Below are 20,775 nucleotides of genomic sequence, written 5' to 3' on the forward strand. Positions count from 1 at the left end.
GCAGAGTTTGGCCAGTTTTTTCCAAACTCCCATAAAACTGAGACTGGCAATGAGGTGGTAGCCAGTAATGCAGGGAGCTGAGAAATGGAATAAAAGAACAAGAGGAGAAAACAAGGGGGGAGTTGAACATCTGGGATGAGTTAACCGATGGCCATTACCAGGTCCTGAATCCAGCAGGGTCTGATGGGGGAAAGATACAGGCAGGAACTGCTGGCTGTGTGAGTGATTGGAAAAGAAGGTGAGCATTCACAAAGAGGCAATCCACAGGAGTGGGACAGAGCGGTATGGGAGAGATTAATTTTGCTTTAAAAACAATCATATGCATATCTTGTTTAGCTGTCTATATATTTAAAATTGGGTTGTTAGACACCAATTGTGTGTTTTGTCAAGTCCGAAAGAGAAACAGTAATAAAAGACTGAGTAAAAGACTTTTCCTCTTATGATTTTGTTTTACAATAATCAGTTGTATGAGTTACATTTACAAATAACTTTAAAACACAGAAGTATATCTTGGCTCAGCTTGTGGTTAAACTGGGCATCTTGTGAAGGATGAGACAAGGCTTCTGTTCTTTAAATATATGTTTTATTCCACATTTCAGTGTTGACTTTGCATCCCTGTAGATTTCACTTTAAACATTTTCCACAATCCACACAAAACAAGCTTCATTCCGGAAAAAGGCATAAAAATCTTCCTTTACTGGCCTTTAGTGAGAAAACCCTTGCTTGTTCAGAACATAGGGCAATTTTGAGGCAAAAACATTTTTTTTAAATTGGTCACTGACTTTAAAGTGTTTAAGTATATATTTCTGCTCATGCTGCTCAATATTACAGTCATTATTAATAAAAGGTTCATTGGAGTGCCTTAAGAGAGAGTTTAAATGATTTAAACCAAACACTGGATGCATTTAGAGCCAAAATTGCTCTCTCACCATGGAGAACGAGTATTACAGTCATCTCACAAATGCAAAAGAAAGCTCCTTTAAATGAATGAACAAGCTGTTTCATTGAGCCTCTTGTCCAATAAATGGGCCATGACATTTTATCTTGAGTTTATTGAACGTTTACCAGGTCATTTTGTAATTATCATATCACAAAGAAGTTTTTTTTCACTGTAGGTTTGCACATTAAAATGAAAAGAGAGATCAAGCAAAACACATGTAAAAACAAAGAGGCCTACTTTAAATTTAACCATATTATCTTTCTGTTTTGCCTTCATCTCTGTCCACAGGGTTCCTACATGTTTTCATGTCAGAATTCCAAACTTTTCCAGGATATCAGGAGGTGGATGGACAGATTGAAAGAGATTAAATCAGACAATATGATTGGTAAAAATAATTTTTTTTTCATACCATCAAGACTTGGAAAACATTTAAATCAAATCCCATACATTTTTTGACTTTTTGGGAATGCTTCGGAACCCTGTTCCCATCTAGCTCCAAATCTGTGAGATGGAACTAAAAGAAAGTGAAACGAGCATCCATATCTTTGACACACCAAGTCCAAGTCAATCTATCTGTAGTTTATTCTGGATATAAAGAAAAATCTAAGCTCAATCTTAAATGCAGTTTATTATGGCTCGGATGACAAACATAAGTACGGAGAGCACACCTTCCAGCAAGTTCAGACTATGTAATTTATGGAAGGGTATAAAAGATGGTACTATACTGAAACCACTGTGCTTTTCCTTGGCCCTGCCCAGCACTCCTTCATCAAATCCAAACGCCTTTCTAGCCCACGGTGCTCTCTAATTTCACCCAGAGCAGCAGAAGCTCGGGCTGAAAAAGAGGAATCTGGCCCCCGAGTCCAGCAAACTATTCCCTTTTCCAGTCTGCCTCATCTTCCAGCAACCGCAGATCGACAGCTCTATGGCCAGTAGTGGCCCAAAACTATGAGGGGCATTTTCGGCACTGTAATTTGAAACACACATGGCGTACACACACACTCGTACACTCTCAACAACAGATCCACACACTCAGCAAATACAAAGACATTGGGAGGTAGATCAAAAGTTGCAGACAAGTGGAAGAGAGACAAACACCCGCAAAGGCACATGTCTCATCAATATCAGGTCAGTATAAATGCTCTTCTTCGAGTCTTGTGGCTCAGACCAGGAACGCAGAGTGGAGGCCTAAATACACAAAGATGCAAAAGCAACTTATCTAAGGAGGCCTGCAAAGGGATGTTATGGCAGGGAGGATGGAACCAAGAATAGAAGCTACAGAAACAGAAAAAGCTGACTATTCAACACTTTGCCATTCTCAGACTGAGTGTGTTTTTTTTAACTAAATAAATTCAAATGTTTCAATTAATTTTGGCACAGAAGCTTTGGAAAACTAATACGATTAGGGACATTGATAACTAAACTTTCACAAATTAGGAAATAAAATACATATGGTGGCTATTCCAATAAGAAAAAAGAAAGACTGAGGCTAAATATAATGACAAGTAAAATAAAGAATGTTTACTCCCAAAATAAACTTATCTTAAGTGGAGAGACAGAAAAAGCATCCAGACAATCGTCTCTCATGTGTGCCAGCTATGTAAATTCAACAATCAGAATATAGATGCAATAGTTACTACTCACTCAGCCCAAGACTTTAATTTTTCTACACAATACAGCAAGAACAGGACTGCAATTAGGAACTATAATTACCCCACCTGACAAGGTTTACCACAAGCCATGTAGAGGACACAGCAAGCATATAAAAGAAGGTTCTCTGGTCAGATGAGACCAAAACTGAGCTTTTGGCCAACATGCAAATCACTATATAAGGTAGAAAACCTGCAAGGCATGCCTCCATGAATACACTATAGTGAAACATGGTGGTGGCAGCATCAAGTTTTGGAGATGCTACCCACAGGGCAATTCTGAAATAAAACCTGCGAAATACTTGACGCTAAAGCAGAGTTTCACCTTTCGGCAGGCAGGGGTAAACATACAGCTCGAGCTATACTGCAGCAGCTTAGATCAAAGCATATTCATGTGTTAGAATGTCCCAGTCAAAGTCCAGACCTAAGTCCAATCAGGAATCTGTGGCAGTACTTGAAAATAGGGTTTCACAAATCCTCTCTTCTCAATCTGACTGAGCTCGAGCTGTTTTGCAAAGAAGAATGGGTAAACATTTAAATCTCTAGATGTGCAAAGCTGTGAAAAGCCATAACAAAAATTATTCTACAAAGTACTGTCTAAAAGCTGAGGTAAAGGGTATGGATTCATTTGCAAGGAACTGTACACAGTACAAACAAAAATGCTAAATTTACAGAATATACATAAAACCTGGGATTACTTGCAAAAACATAGACATCTTGTGTCAAAAAAAAAAAATCATTAATTATGATTTTGCCCTTTATTATAGAGAGATTTTAAGTGGAATCTCTGACTTGCTCAAACAAACTCCAGCTCTCTTGGGTTACTTTTCCCCAGAACTATTTTCAGGAAGAGTTGTGGCTTCTCTTGATGAGGACAACTAGCTGTAACTCATGTAGGAGGCCAAATGGACCTCCCAGAATCGTTACAAAGTCAAATAGTTTGGCCCTTGCTCTGGCCTTCTCATTTTTCTTTCTGGCCCTGCTGGCCTTCTCATGTAGGAGGCTTTTTTATACTTACTCATCAAAATCCTCAAAATGCAAACTAGAGAACGTGCTTAAAAACTGCCCTCACATCAGGCACAAAATAAATACTTTGTGGATTCTCGTTGAAACCACTCAGAGATAGAGCAAATATGTCTTCTATTGTGTTTTATGGTGTTAGGCAGCTTCATTGGTGTGTGCAATCAGATTACTGCCCAGTGTTTCAGCGTGTTAAGGATTTGTCGTCTGCACCCTGTTGACCACTCTTCAACAGATGGGTGCTAATCGGAGCTGCTGTGGCTCACCCATTCTCCAGAGACAGTTGCACATCTGAAAGCTGTCAGGGTGAGGCTCTTCCCAATCTGCTCTCAGGGGGGGGGGGGGGGGGGAGGAGATGAGCAGAGTAACCCTCTAATGACTTTAATCTGTGCCTCAACTTTTGAAGGTCTGAGGTGGTTAAGTCTGATGCCGTGTTGAGAGGACAGTGGGTTGACTCACATCTGCACATCTTGGTCGTCTTTGTGGTAACGAGGCCAGAAGAATAATAAATCAGGGAGTTTGGAGAGAAGAGAGAGCACTAAGATAGCAGAAAAGCAGTTCAAACAGGCTCAAAAGTGTTTTAGCTGTTTAGCAGGCCAGTAGACTAAGCAGACACTTTTTAGATTCACAATGAACATTTGTGACAGGAAGGCAACAACAAAGCTCTTCATCTTCTCCTGTTGCATTTCACAAGGGCGGAGAATACAAACAGAGAGGTCTTTGGCTTTACCCCTTTGCAGAATCTCTTTAGATCATCCAGGGATCTCTCTTATGCATGCTTCTCTTCAGCTCACCTCACAGCTTTGTGGCCCACTTACTGAGACGGCCATGGAAGAAGGCTGATATGTCTGATGAACAATTTTCATCTAGATTTGGCCATGTTTTGTATCATTATCCTACTGACAGACCCAATGATGACCTATTGTCAGTTTACTGTAAGAGTTCTCCCGATTTTTATTTAATATCTCCTAGTATATAAGAGTTAATGATGGCAGATACTAACAAGATGGAAGAGAAACTGACCTACAGCATCCCAGACCCTCCACTGTACCGAATAGGGGGAATGACCCACCCTAAAAACCTTAGTGTTTCATTTTGGCACCTCAACTGAACCCAGATCAAGAACCTTCAATCATGCAGTAGCCATTTCATGCATTATGCATCCAAATCACCACTTGTATTTGTGTTGCTGAACTAAAATATGGGGATCTGACAAAATAGCTGAATAAGTGTTAAGACTGTCATATTGCCCTGATTCTTATGATGCGGTACTGTAAAATCAAAAAAAGACAGACTTAGTAGAAATTGTATAAAATGATGTCCTTTTCCTTGCTACCAGAACTACTATGCTACTCATTCACCCCTTTGGCAGTATCGAGTGATTTACATAAATCTCATTTAAATTCTATTTGAATTAATCCAAGTAATTTGTTAGGCAGAGTAAGTAAAGAAAAGCTTTTATGTTCCCATTGCATGCTTGGAGAACAGAGAGCTCTTTCAACTACTGAAAATCTTCACTACACCTTTCCGAAAGATCCTAAAAGTTTCAAAACAAATAAAGGCCGCATGGTTGAGCACAAAATGTAAACAGATGAAAGAGTCCACACATGTACACAGAGTGTGAACACACAAATATGCTCCCCCTCTCACTGCCATACAAGCTAATGTGCCTCCCAGGTATTTCTGGGATGCGATATTTAATATGCTGCGGCATGCGGTGTTTTTGCAGGATTCCTTGTATTTACAAAACCAGAGAGCTCACGAGGCAAGCTGAGCATCCTAGTAATTAAAACACGCTGGGAGGTCCACCACCGAAATGTGTGAGAATATTTGCTCTACGGTGAGCAGCCTCTCATGACACTCCTCCTAATTCTTCTTCTCTCACCACTGAAACAGCTCGACCACTCCGCTTCCCCACTGCTGCTTGTTGAGATGGTGTCCTGTTGGCTCAGACATTGCGGTCATTAAGAGATTTACATTGAGGGCAAAAAAAGGAGGACTTTAAAAGGAGAAGTTCACACTGTATCCAAGAGGGGTGGGTACCGTGGGAAGTTGTGGGCAGGGACTCCACCATGTGCAACCCATTCATAAATTAGTGCACGTTGAGTCATTTAGTGGCCACTGGTGAGTTCTCTAGGATACTGTCAACATGCTTAGCAGATGCAGTGTGATAAAATTGTGCAGATACCCGTATACTGGTGAATGACCAATGCTGATTTCATCCATAAAACTATGATTTTGAAGTGAAGGGTTTTTCTCACCAACAAAATAAGTAGGTCTTAATAAAAAAAAAAACATTTTACTCCTTCTATGCCTCTTAAAGCAGACACCTTTAATTTAAAAAGTCAGGTGGTCTTACCTGAACAGGCGTCAGCTGGGCTCTGGGGTCAAACACTCGCAACATCTTGTCCTAGAGAAGAAGAAAGAAAGATTAATAACAAACGGAAGGCGGTGAAATGGTCAATAAAAAGGTTTGTAACAACAACTAAGATTTACATATATATGTAAATGCATTGCTAGATATTACATCACAACAGAATAAACCATTTCTATCCTTCTTTAATAGCAGGTCCTTCTACACTTGAGAACCACCATGAATGGAACATAGAAGAATAATTTTGTTTGGACTGCGATGAAGAAAAAGAACATGGAGACAAACTGTTTTTGGGAAGATTGTTGTTAAAGTAAATATATTCATCTGTTAGGAATTGTACCTAATAGAGAGCCGACAATTCAAAACCTACAGGTCCTTCTCAAAATATTAGCATATTGTGATAAAGTTCATTATTTTCCATAATGTCATGATGAAAATTTAACATTCATATATTTTAGATTCATTGCACACGAACTGAAATATTTCAGGTCTTTTATTGTCTTAATACGGATGATTTTGGCATACAGCTCATGAAAACCCAAAATTCCTATCTCACAAAATTAGCATATTTCATCTGACCAATAAAAGAAAAGTGTTTTTAATACAAAAAACGTCAACCTTCAAATAATCATGTACAGTTATGCACTCAATACTTGGTCGGGAATCCTTTGGCAGAAATGACTGCTTCAATGCGGCGTGGCATGGAGGCAATCAGCCTGTGGCACTGCTGAGGTCTTATGGAGGCCCAGGATGCTTCGATAGCGGCCTTTAGCTCATCCAGAGTGTTGGGTCTTGAGTCTCTCAACGTTCTCTTCACAATATCCCACAGATTCTCTATGGGGTTCAGGTCAGGAGAGTTGGCAGGCCAATTGAGCACAGTGATACCATGGTCAGTAAACCATTTACCAGTGGTTTTGGCACTGTGAGCAGGTGCCAGGTCGTGATGAAAAATGAAATCTTCATCTCCATAAAGCTTTTCAGCAGATGGAAGCATGAAGTGCTCCAAAATCTCCTGATAGCTAGCTGCATTGACCCTGCCCTTGATAAAACACAGTGGACCAACACCAGCAGCTGACACGGCACCCCAGACCATCACTGACTGTGGGTACTTGACACTGGACTTCTGGCATTTTGGCATTTCCTTCTCCCCAGTCTTCCTCCAGACTCTGGCACCTTGATTTCCGAATGACATGAAGAATTTGCTTTCATCCGAAAAAAGTACTTTGGACCACTGAGCAACAGTCCAGTGCTGCTTCTCTGTAGCCCAGGTCAGGCGCTTCTGCCGCTGTTTCTGGTTCAAAAGTGGCTTGACCTGGGGAATGCGGCACCTGTAGCCCATTTCCTGCACACGCCTGTGCACGGTGCCTCTGGATGTTTCTACTCCAGACTCAGTCCACTGCTTCCGCAGGTCCCCCAAGGTCTGGAATCGGCCCTTCTCCAAAATCTTCCTCAGGGTCCGGTCACCTCTTCTCGTTGTGCAGCGTTTTCTGCCACACTTTTTCCTTCCCACAGACTTCCCACTGAGGTGCCTTGATACAGCACTCTGGGAACAGCCTATTCATTCAGAAATTTCTTTCTGTGTCTTACCCTCTTGCTTGAGGGTGTCAATAGTGGCCTTCTGGACAGCAGTCAGGTCGGCAGTCTTACCCATGATTGGGGTTTTGAGTGATGAACCAGGCTGGGAGTTTTAAAGGCCTCAGGAATCTTTTGCAGGTGTTTAGAGTTAACTCGTTGATTCAGATGATTAGGTTCATAGCTCGTTTAGAGACCCTTTTAATGATATGCTAATTTTGTGAGATAGGAATTTTGGGTTTTCATGAGCTGTATGCCAAAATCATCCGTATTAAGACAATAAAATACCTGAAATATTTCATTTAGTGTGCAATGAATCTAAAATATATGAATGTTAAATTTTCATCATGACATTATGGAAAATAATTAACTATCACAATATGCTAATATTTTGAGAAGGACCTGTATAAAATCTATAAAGTTGCTGGATCACTTCATTTTTATTGGTTCTTTATTTAATAGGCCAACAAAAGGTTGTGTATAACTGTGAAGGAGAAGTATGCATGGCTTTCAACATCTTTTACAAATAAAATTTATTGCACATAGAAATATTATTTCTATATAAATCCTACCACATTGTTACCACTACAGCCAGGAGTCTCAAACATCAGTCTTCAAGGGCCGGTGTCCTGCCATCACTGACCCGAAGCACCTCAATGAAATAGCTGAATCCCTGCCTCAGCCTGCAATCAGTCTCTAGTGACCTCATTATTTGATTCGGGTATCTTTAAGATGTAAAGGCTCACAAGGACTGAAATTTGAGACTCATTCTATAAGCAAATTACAAAGAGGCTCTGAGGCTTGAATTTGTTTCTAATAAGTGACAACAACTGGAATGTTGTATTATATACCTTGTAAGCTGCAGCTTCTTCCTCCTCATCCATATGATTAAAGATGGTGCCTGGAGTTCTCTTTGACACCACAACAAACAGATTTTACACCTAATCTGCAGTCTGAAAAATAAAAACTTACACCAATGTCTCAGTTAGTAACCAAGATGTGCAATATGGAGGTGTGGGCGCCTCTCCACAGCTAGGACCCCTATTCCATGGAAAACCACTTCATACTCATCTTTTTGTGCAGGGGGCTTGATCATAGCACTTCATTTATTGGCACAGACAACCAAGGATTGTTTGTTTCAGTTGCTTTACAGGATGGGATGCAAATAAGCAGTCAGGCCATCACAATAAAATTACTTAGAGGACTGGCAGACCAGTGTGGACGGGAGGAAGTTACACACTTAAGGCCACCATGGAAAGTCCTGAATCTAATTCTCACTTAGTATGGATACCTACCACTGTTGGTTCCTAACTGGCTCACAGCATACCTAGGACACCAAGACAATCACCACGATCTCACCACAGATGTTTACTGCATGCTCCAAAGACTCAAATGTAATCAGCACCATACTGCTTTTTTGGAGAAATCCACAAGACCTCTCTAGGACCCTGAAAAGACCATCTACCTCTGGGCTGATTTTTAAAGTAGTGTTGCGGTCCTAGTCCTTTATGCAGGATACCTTGGCTCAGTGGGTGGAATGGGACAACCACAAACTGAGGCTGTTGGTCTAGATACAGGTGTCCTGAGTACCCCTCCAAACCACGGCCAATTACAGTATGTCTTTCCCCTCTTTATGCCTCTTTTTTCAGTCCAGCCACTGTCCAATAAAATGGTACTTGTGGCAGAAAATCAAGGGCATCAAATATGGAAAACCGTTTTTGGGGTGAAGGCAAGCATGATGCTGCTGAACTCTTAGTCCATTCTCATTCTCTCAGTGCAAATGACGCCTATTCTTGTTTTCCCACCATCCCATCACTATGTTACTGACCACAGATATCACATTTGTACTAGACTCATGCAGTCATGAGCAACTAGTATAAAAATTATGTTAAATACCCTATAAAAGAAGTCAATACTCATGCTTCCTCCTCCACTAATCCTCATTGCTAAATAAGATGTCTGGGCGAAATGGAGAATCTAGCTAGTTATGTACAGCAAGAAAAGGAATTAATGGAACAAATCTAAAAGGTGAACATACAAAGAAATTTTTCTTCCGTCTTTTCTAATATTCAAATCATCCTAAACCATTACATGTTAAGCCTGGATATCAATGTTCTTTGTTCTGCATGATGATGACTTTCATTCTCAGACCGGTCTTTATAAACAGTCCCTGAAGTCAACTTGAAATAACGTGAGAGGCAGGCTAAGGGGTAAGAGCTTTAACATGCAAAAAGAGGTCAGAGTTTTTGCATGTTCAGGATTTTCAAGTTGCCTTACCGAAAATGTGGAAGAAATTACAGGCTTTTCAGTTAGCAATATTATTTTCATGCAAACCAAATGAAAAACAGGAATATTAAAGCTGCATCTTGAAAGTATTAACAAAGGGTCCCTCTTTATTAGCGTAATTTAAACAAAGAAAAACAAAACTCCTCTGGAGTTTTGCTATTTAATCAGCAAAAATTTAACCGATACATTGTCAGTGAATGAAATCCCGTGACCTCTCTGTGGCCTCACACGCCTTGACCCCAGTCCACTAAAACACACACTCAGCCTCTGCCGGAGCAGCCAATCACAGAGACTTGTATGTGATTGAAGGGAAATTATGCCTAATGGAATCAGGCTGTGTGGGACGCTTGTGTCTGCAGCTGTGTCACCTAATACTGCTGTGTGACTATGATCACAGCAACTGCCTGACACATGGAGCTGATCGTAGGTAATGCTTATAAGCACTTCGGCTCAACCATGCCACACCTCACATACACATGTCAAAGGGAATCAGGAGGGTGGTTGTAAAACAGAAAAGCCTACATGGACACACACTCAACAAGAATCATTGTGTTTTCTGTCCAGTTATCCTTTTACATTAAAACACATGTTGAAGAATTTAATCCGAGCTTTGGCTTGTCTTCATACCAGCAATTAAAAAGGGGCAGCTATTTGCTATTTTTGACATGAAAAGCAAATGTTGGTATAAATAAAGAACTTTTTTCTTTGGGTTTCCGACTTGTCTTTGTCTGTGCAGCCCACCCACAAATATGATGCCCCCTAGCTCTGTCTTCTGTGACCTGAGAGTATAAACCCTGGGCTCCAAGAGCACTCCAGGAACAACACACAAACAAATCTCCTCCTCCTGACCTTTGGGTTACACTCCACCTGTTCCATCCACTAAACTTTAATTCATCATTTTAAAAATTAATTTCCCACAAACCCAAAAGATTTTTGTAAGAAGGCTTTTTTTTCCATTAAAAACACTGAGACATACTGTTAATTTTTCTTGTTTAACATGGTACAAAAACAATTCTCAGAGTATTTATTTATTAAAACTAATTCACTGACAACTTTTATTCAATTCTGCAATAGGAAAATACGGTGGCCCAGACAGTTCAAATTTAAAAGCCACACCACAACAACAAAAGCCACCCGGTGACCTCTTTAAATCACAGCCTGTTAGTTGAGTTGTCCTGTGAATTTTCAAAAGGTCAGAGAAGTGACCTACCCCAGCAAAATAACTTAAACCAAGGGCAAGATGTTTTAGTTCCAGGGGGAAGGTTTCAGACAGCTATCTGCCGAAGGTGCAGACAAGACTAAGCAGTGCAACAAACAGAACATGATAAAGTCTACTGATGTTCCTTTAACATCACAATTGGATTCAGGAACTTGAGATTAGTCATCAACTCGGTTTAAATTCAACTCAGTCCATTTTTTGTGATTACTTTGGCAACAATGCTCTGTGTGCTCAGTCGCGATATGAAACAAGTAAAGGAGAATAATGTGAGTGTCAACACAAAGACACTACAGATTTTAACTAGAAGAGATCCACTCCCATAAAACATCTAATGGCTCACTGGCAGCCATAAGTTGATCTACACATCTTTAATGTGTACATTGCACTGACTAACAGCTCTGAAAACAATTGAAACAAACAAGAAGTTTATTAAAATGTTAAAACTCCTTACAATTATGCATTATATGTTTTATTTAGTTGTTTAACCATTTAACTGCCCAGGAGCAGTGTCTAATGTTTCCACTGGGAGATGTCTGCTGAGAACTTGTTGGCTGGCTCTAGATTTTTCTAATAATTATTTTTAACACTTTTGTTCCCACTTTTAGCCCTTTGGATATGTTACTGGTTGTTGCAACATTTTATATATTTGGCACAAAAAAAACAATTCATATTACCACAAGAACCGCATGCCCACAGTGAAGCATGGCAGTGGCAGCAAAATGCTTGGGGCTTACTTTAATCTAATATTTTTACCTTATTTAAATATTTTAGCGGGAATAAAACCTGCTTTAGTCCATCTATTCTAGTCTCTGCACTTTGGATCCAGGGTTGCCTGATTTCCTTAGGTACCTTCATCCAAACACATGAACTATTTTCCTTAAGTAAAACAGAAATAGTTCAACAAGAGTCCGAATTTTTGTACCCTGTGGTCAAAAACACCCAGTACATGGTACAGAAGTGCATAGTAGTGAGACCTGGACTGTAAAGCATTTTGGGTGCCATATCAACCAAAGTGTCGCAGTGCAAACAATATACAAAAGAGGAAAATATCTGGCTGTGCAAACACAGAAATTAGGGGCAATTCATTGAAAAATAAAAGTGCTTACCAAACAACTGCATGTATGCATGGACTTAAACAAACAATCACTCTCTCTTATCCCTCTTACAATACCACGCATAAAAAAATACAACCTAAACTCATAAATGCACAGATGGGAACCCTGCATGGCCGTGTATGGATTTGTGCGTTTGTGTTTGTGAGGGTATGCTTATGCAGCAGCTGTTTAATCAAAGAGGGGTGGTGTCACTCAAGCTGCCGTTAATGAGTTTTTACTGCGCTCTAAACACACACAGATGCTGAGAATCTTCCCCCAGCAGTGCTCTCCATCAGTCACTGCGCTCGTCAAACACACGGTGCTGCCAGACTGCTGTTCCCAGTCTCCCGTGGTTACTCGGGTCAAAACCTGCTGGGACTGTAGCATCTTCATTAAGTATTTGTTACAGCATGGTGTCTGGACAGCATAGTATTAAGTCCTGTTCATCATTTACACTACCTTCACTTTACCGAATTCCTGTTTCTTTCCACACGTGTCAAAAATATACTCTTCTCTCAGTCCAACTGAGGCCTGTCATGATTACTGCTCTTTGGGGAAGGGGTATTCCCTTCATCTCCCCCCACCCCAGACCCATGCCCCAGTGTTTACCCTACAGAGGAGCCGGGGATTGGACCCATATGTTGGCAGCGCTCTTTTGCTTTAATAACTCAAATTGGAGAGACTGAAAGCAGCCCAGTTAGTTAAATGACACTAGAGTTGAACGTGGCTGAAACCTAAGAGCCCCCCAGACACACAGTCTTCTCAGGTGTGTTGTTCTTTCAGGTTACATCATCAACAGAGCTGGTAGTTCTGATTAGGATGATTATCCCATCAAGCATCTCATGGTTTGGACATATCCTGAGATGGCTAGAGTAATTTGTTACCTGTCAGAAAGAGACAAACAAAGGGGACCAAACTAACAATACCCCTATTAAATAGGTGAACTGGTACATTTCTGTGTCAAAGGTTATTTGCTCTTGAGGACGAGTAATCATCATTGCACCTAGCCTGAAGAAGGCTCCATGGACCTCGGATTAAGTTTCACATCAGTCATTGTGTGATTTTAGCAACGACCCAAAGCACAGAGGAGGTCAGTTTGTTTGTTCGCTGAAAGTTAATTTCAGTAATTGAAATTAAAAAGGGAATCTCAAATATATAGATTCATTACACACAGAAATTGGATGAATAATTGTTTCTTCTCACCATGGTCCGAATCACACAGAATTAGCATCAACCTTTCTGTTTTAGGTCAGATATTATTACTGAAATTAATATATGCCAAAAGTAAGAATAATAAGAGATAGTGTAGGTGGAACATTTTGGATATTTCTTCAAGAGCAGATCACAATAGTTTGCTCGAATCTAACTGAATCAAATTTGTATGGCTATTTACGTTTTAGTCCCAAACATTGATTTTGTTGTCCTTAAGTGACGATGTAACTACTTTGGCTGTGTGATTATCATCACTGCCTATTTGTAAGACCCATTTGGTTCCAAGTTTTAACTTCCTCAATGATGTCATGAGATCTTGTTTCAATATTCCCAAATTATGTTCTCTCTTGATGCCATCCGTTTTGTGAATTGCACAAGTCCCTCCTGCAGGAAAACACAACCACAACGTGATGCTGCCACCCCTGTACTTCACAGTTGGGATGTTGTTTGCAGGTTTGCATGTTTCCCCCTTTTTCCTCCAAAAAGTATTAATGAACATTAAGAACAAACCAAATTTTAGCTTCATAAAATCACAGGACATGTCTCCAAATATTAAGATCTTTGTCTCTCAGTGCATTTTTAAACTGTAATCTGGCTTTTAATGTTGGTTTTGGAGTAATGTTTTTTTTTCCTCTCTGTGTGGCTTTTCAGGCCATGTCAGTACAGGACTCATTTCACTGTGGATAATCGCTCTGTTACCAGCTTCAGCCAACATCTTCACGAGGTCTTTTGCTTTGGCTCTGCAGTTGATTCGCACATTTTCCATCAAACACGTTCATCTCTGGGAAACAGAAGTCATCTCCCTCCTGAACAGTATGATTGGCTTCACATTCCCATGTTGTTTAGAACTGCATCTAATTGTGTAAACTGGTGAATGTAGCACCTTCAGGTGCCTGAAAACTGCTCAGGCATGAGCCTGATATCACACTTGATATTCGATGATATCATACAAGAAAGCAGTGTGTTTGTGTTATGCTTTAAAATATATCCATGAGTGTGGATTTTACCAACATAAATGCCGTAACGGAACCTTACAAAGTCAGGACCTGATAATCTGGGATTTCCCAGATTTTCGAAAGACATTGTGTCCTTAGTGTATGGAAACGTCTGTATTAGAAGTAACAAATACAATATAACTGGCATAAACCAGAAAACTTTGGACTGATTTATGGTCAGACAGTGAAAATAAAATTTTTTTAATGCAGTGTATTTACATCAAGCATTTAATTTAGAAGATTATGGCTTGTAGCTATACCTCAAAATTCAATTTCGGAGATAATTTGGATATTGCATAAGACCAATAAAAAGGCTCTGTTTAATACAGAAATGTGATGGCCATCAAGGAGAAGACTACTTTGTCCAGCGGAAAGTCTCTGAGACTCTCAACAATCGGCGTAGGCCACAAAACATCATTGCTATTCAGAGTTCTTCATCCAAGCATATTGTCTAAACGTTAAGTGAAATGAAAAACTGTGGTAGAAAAATGGTGCATAGGCAACAAGAACTGGGATTTAAGATCCACCACACACAGACGCAACCAGTGCATAAACTTTAACTGTCTCCTATGTGTTAAACCCCTCAGGAACCACAGAGGTTCGAAGCTCTTTGTTTCAACAGTGCAACAGGCTGGTTGCCTCCATGGGGCAACCGTGGCAATAGTAGTAGGGGTTCATCTTGTAACCGATGGGCTACTGGTTCGCCCGCCTTGCCTCCTGATGGTGGTCAGAGGGCTCTGTGGCGCTGATTGTATGGCAGCCTCACTTCCGTCAGTCTGCCCCAGGGCAGCTGGGGCTACAATGTAGTCTACCACTGTCAGTGTGTAAATTTGTGTATGAATGGGTGGATGAAAGATTGGAGTGTAATGTTTTGGGGTCTTTGGGACTTGTATAGCAGTTGTATAATAAACCGCTATACAAGTGCAGGCCATTTATCATTAACACAAACATGTAAAATGAGTTTCAGTATTCAACTTTTTTTTATTTTTTACTTTTCAATGATACTATTTGTTGAGTTCCACCTTTAGATTAGTGTCCCTCATTGTACTTTTTTTTCTTAATCCACTACAACCTAATGGAAAGCCCATTGCTATAAAGACAGACCTTTTCTCTTGAGCAAATACCTCATTCCCCCCTTAGCTTTGCTATCTGAACAACATCAATGTGTGTAAAAAGACATATTGGTTGTCAAACATTGAGAAGCTCGCATGCTGGGAATAGAAACTGAAAGGTCAGAGAGCAATGAAACAGATTTACAGTCCCAAGTGATTAAACCTTCAAACACGGCCTGTTTCCATTAGTATCTTAATTTCCAACCAGTTTCCAGTCTCATAAGGAAAATCTCCTCAGGCACTTTAGTAATGTCTTTGGCATCACTGTTTCACCACTTAAACAAAACTGGTGATTACATCTTTTACATTGAGGTGATATCCAAGTTTATCCTTGTTTTCCTTTGAAAATTGGTCAATAATTCCCAACCCCGTGTTTAATGCCATTCCCACCCTCTTTTACAAGCATCACCTTGTTGACATTTTGATTTCATTTGCCAAACAGAGAAGGTGTATGATGTGAGCCAGTGGCAGCATCTAGTGGTAATAAACTGTAACTGCAGCAAATGGCTCTGGATACAAACAGGTCTAAAACCTTTTATTTATTCTTTGTATGTTGCTTCCAAAGATGGAGGTCTTGTTTTAAATTGCTTAATAGTGTTAATCAACATTTTCCCAGCCTCTTTAAGGTTGTTTAAAATGTTGTTCTGTTTTTTTGGCTCCTTTTGAGGTAATTCTTGCACAAATCCTTGAACCTAACCGGTGGCTAAAAATAAGGATAGTAGAAAAGTGTAACTTGTAAACATGCTATGTTATTGTAACCTAAAGCAACCATACAATGATCCTTTATGCTGTAAAATTCAACTAAAACAGAAGCTAACCTTTCAGGGGAGAAATTTTGAAATATGTAAAAAGGTCCAACCACTATGTTGGATAGTTGTGCATACCGTTAATCTAATACTAAAGCACACTTTGAATTACAGGTATCAATGCTACATCTTGACATGCCAATATGTGTCCATTTTATCTAGCAAAGGTTCACCAAACCAATCAGATTGTGGGGACACCTCTTGACAAGTTTTCCATCAGATTTAGGTCTGTCTAACTAATTCCAAAATCAAAATCTTCTTCTGAAGAAGTAATTTTTGGTTTACCTGAAGGTATGTTAGGATTCACTATGACGCTAAACAAACACGAAAACCACTGCAGCTCATTCAGTGTTGCTGTCAGCCTCTTGGTAGCCTCAGTGATCAGCTTCCATCTTGTTTTTAACATCAGTGATGGAAAAAAGTCAAATTTTTTGAATGTCCCTGCTTTTTCCTCTTGATATTTTTTGTTATGACTTGGGAAAGTATGTTCTTGAGAAAATTCTACTATTATGGCAAAACTTTAATTCTGGAAAAATGGATTTACTATAAGTGATGTTATGTGTGAACTTAAAAAGACTGAATCTAATCTTTAAGAGATAAGCAGGATACCAAACTGAAAAATTTGTAGAAAAGCAGCCAAAGCCAAATTCAAAAATTTAAAAGACTGAAAAATATCACAGGAGACCACTTTAAATGTTTTTGTGAAAGTCTATTTGCAAGATAAATTCAAAGAAAAGATTGAAGACTCAAATCTCCTGTGTATAACCATAATGTTGGTGCTGTGTGAGTTAGCCTCACCTTGCTGGAGGATGCAAGCAGGGAGCCGTCCTGTTTCCAGCTGAGACTCTGCAACTGGTCGCTGTGCTGCTCCAAGGCTGCAAACATAGATGAACAATTTAGGGAGAAAAGGAAAAACAAAGACAATATGATGAAGATTAGACAGGAATGTTAAAAAAACTGCTGAGAATGTTGAGAAGGTTTAGAAAAAACAGGAAGCATGAGGACACGCACGATGAATAGAGAATGACAGCAAACACAAAGACACGACAAAACACACCATTCTGAAGACGTCATGGCAGGAAAACAAGGAAAAATGAAGCCAAACAATTCAGAAAAGCACAATGAGAGAATGGATGATTTACATCCATAATGTGTGGAGAAATACAGGTCCTTCTCAAAATATTAGCATATTGTGATAAAGTTCATTATTTTCCATAATGTCATGATGAAAATTTAACATTCATATATTTTAGATTCATTGCACACTAACTGAAATATTTCAGGTCTTTTATTGTCTTAATACGGATGATTTTAGCATACAGCTCATGAAAACCCAAAATTCCTATCTCACAAAATTAGCATATTTCATCCGACCAATAAAAGAAAAGTGTTTTTAATACAAAAAACGTCAACCTTCAAATAATCATGTACAGTTATGCACTCAATACTTGGTCGGGAATCCTTTGGCAGAAATGACTGCTTCAATGTGGCGTGGCATGGAGGCAATCAGCCTGTGGCACTGCTGAGGTCTTATGGAGGCCCAGGATGCTTCGATAGCGGCCTTTAGCTCATCCAGAGTGTTGGGTCTTGAGTCTCTCAACGTTCTCTTCACAATATCCCACAGATTCTCTATGGGGTTCAGGTCAGGAGAGTTGGCAGGCCAATTGAGCACAGTGATACCATGGTCAGTAAACCATTTACCAGTGGTTTTGGCACTGTGAGCAGGTGCCAGGTCGTGCTGAAAAATGAAATCTTCATCTCCATAAAGCTTTTCAGCAGATGGAAGCATGAAGTGCTCCAAAATCTCCTGATAGCTAGCTGCATTGACCCTGCCCTTGATAAAACACAGTGGACCAACACCAGCAGCTGACACGGCACCCCAGACCATCACTGACTGTGGGTACTTGACACTGGACTTCTGGCATTTTGGCATTTCCTTCTCCCCAGTCTTCCTCCAGACTCTGGCACCTTGATTTCTGAATGACATGCAGAATTTGCTTTCATCTGAAAAAAGTAGTTTGGACCACTGAGCAACAATCCAGTGCTGCTTCTCTGTAGCCCAGGTCAGGCGCTTCTGCCGCTGTTTCTGGTTCAAAAGTGGCTTGACCTGGGGAATGCGGCACCTGTAGCCCATTTCCTGCACACGCCTGTGCACGGTGGCTCTGGATGTTTCTACTCCAGACTCAGTCCACTGCTTCCGCAGGTCCCCCAAGGTCTGGAATCGGCCCTTCTCCACAATCTTCCTCAGGGTCCGGTCACCTCTTCTCGTTGTGCAGCGTTTTCTGCCACACTTTTTCCTTCCCACAGACTTCCCACTGAGGTGCCTTGATACAGCACTCTGGGAACAGCCTATTCGTTCAGAAATGTCTTTCTGTGTCTTACCCTCTTGCTTGAGGGTGTCAATAGTGGCCTTCTGGACAACAGTCAGGTCGGCAGTCTTACCCATGATTGGGGTTTTGAGTGATGAACCAGGCTGGGAGTTTTAAAGGCCTCAGGAATCTTTTGCAGGTGTTTAGAGTTAACTCGTTGATTCAGATGATTAGGTTCATAGCTCGTTTAGAGACCCTTTTAATGATATGCTAATTTTGTGAGATAGGAATTTTGGGTTTTCATGAGCTGTATGCCAAAATCATCCGTATTAAGACAATAAAAGACCTGAAATATTTCAGTTAGTGTGCAATGAATCTAAAATATATGAATGTTAAATTTTCATCATTACATTATGGAAAATAATGAACTTTATCACAATATGCTAATATTTTGAGAAGGACCTGTATAAGCTTGATATACTGAACACTGCTATGTCAGAAGACAGCACTGTACATTTTGTGGGAAATTCATTTGTAACCCTGAGAGACAAAAGATAAAATAAAGAATAAAGCGTGCTCCTATTAAGATACACTTTCATGATAAATTGTAGCACATTTTTCTTGCCCCTTGACCACAAAACACCAACAACAACAACGAATGAAGGAAATGGAAGATTCTGTGGGGTGCAGCTCATGAGATGCTGGATCAGCAGTGAGCAGCAGCAGCAGCCAGGTCAGCTGTCATGAGGAGGTGAGAAAGGTGTGCAATGTTTGGGGGGGGTGGTACAGTAAGTGCATCCGGAAACCAGTCGGAGGAGACTGACCTCAGGACTCCAAAATAAAACTTTACCTCTGCTGCTCCGGCACTTAAGAGCCACAGGGCTGTAAAACGTAGGCAGTGTCAGTCACACATTCTCCAACAAAAGAAAAGCCAACCCATTGCTTCACTCCAGTCCGAACACATATTTATGCTACACGTAGAGACAACATGAACATGGCACAACGTAAGCTGTAACTGACAAGACTGAAGACATGGTACATAATGTACAACAAGACAAACTTTCTGTGACGTGTGATCTAATTTCACAAATATAAATTCTGCTCATGCTTTCTGGATGTAGTTACCTGCAAGGGGCGCCTCTTGCTTGCTGGTGTCCCAAATCAGAGGAGACTTAGCAGTTGCAACAACCAGCAGGCCCGAGGAGGTGGGATGGAAGTGCACGAGCTCGAGCCTACCCTGGCCTGGCTGCAGGGTGAGTTCTGGACTGCTGGGCTGGTCCTGCTCTGGATCACACAAACGCCACAGCTTTACCTGCACACACACAGGAGTGTTAGATCTGAAAATAATGTCTGCTATTTGTTTTACTGGCAACAGTCTGAACACATGTTTGAAATTCTGCTCCATCTGGAATGGAAAATAATTCATCTGAACAGATCATCTTGTCAAGGTCTTAGTGCTAATTCATCTGCTACCCAGTGTACAGAAAGCAGGCATAGGAGATGGATATTGATACAACACAGGAAAATGTGAGGTTTAGATACACAGGTGACACTAAAAGGTTAATTGATGGACTTTAGGTTTACAGTTACGCTACTGAAACAAACCTAGGTCCCTTTTCAGTCCAGACTAAGGCTGTACCATAACATCTGTCAGAAGATGGATGGTCTCAGCAAGGTTTTCCAGGGTGCATTAAAACACAATGAGCTCCCTGTTCCTGATTGTCTTTCTGAACATGCACAAAACTGTGCTAGTGAGAACGTGGCAGCAAATCTGAGTCCTAGGTGTAGTGTGGAGGATCCTGGTAGCACCGGAGGTAGCTTATCTAGGACATGTGCTCTAACTACCATAAATATTGTAATAATCAGGTCAGGTCCCATGCACACAGAGATCAGTACGTGCTGGGCTTGCCATCAATGAGGTTCCCAGTTGGGCGGAGGCAGACATGCCTAAATTGTGCATATAGTTGCTTAAAGAGTAAACAAAGTTGTTAATTCTACAGGCTAGAGTTCACATCAAAGATATAATTGCCAGGAGGTCAAAAATAAGACATTTGAATTATTTGTATTTAGCAATGGGAAGTTAGGAGAAGGAGGGGAAAAAAAAAATTCAACACTGACTCTTAAGGTTAATGTTATAATTTTACAATTGTCGCAGCACGACTCATAAAAAAACTCAGGATTCAGACC

General features: G+C 40.4%; 1 protein-coding gene across 1 annotated transcript in view; it reads right to left on the reverse strand.

Moving 5' to 3' along the window:
• The window catches only part of LOC124864150 (coronin-7-like), a 57,239-nt gene that overhangs the window by 26,545 nt on the left and 9,919 nt on the right, over positions 1–20,775 (reverse strand). The window contains exons 5-7 of the mRNA XM_047358819.1: positions 19,714–19,900; positions 17,078–17,154; positions 5,969–6,019 (exon numbers count right to left, since the gene is read on the reverse strand). Coding sequence (XP_047214775.1) covers positions 5,969–6,019; positions 17,078–17,154; positions 19,714–19,900 — 315 coding nt within the window. The remainder of the gene's footprint in view (positions 1–5,968; positions 6,020–17,077; positions 17,155–19,713; positions 19,901–20,775) is intronic.

This window comes from Girardinichthys multiradiatus, chromosome Y (assembly GCF_021462225.1).
Source record: "Girardinichthys multiradiatus isolate DD_20200921_A chromosome Y, DD_fGirMul_XY1, whole genome shotgun sequence".
In the NCBI taxonomy this organism is placed as follows: Eukaryota; Metazoa; Chordata; class Actinopteri; order Cyprinodontiformes; family Goodeidae; genus Girardinichthys; species Girardinichthys multiradiatus.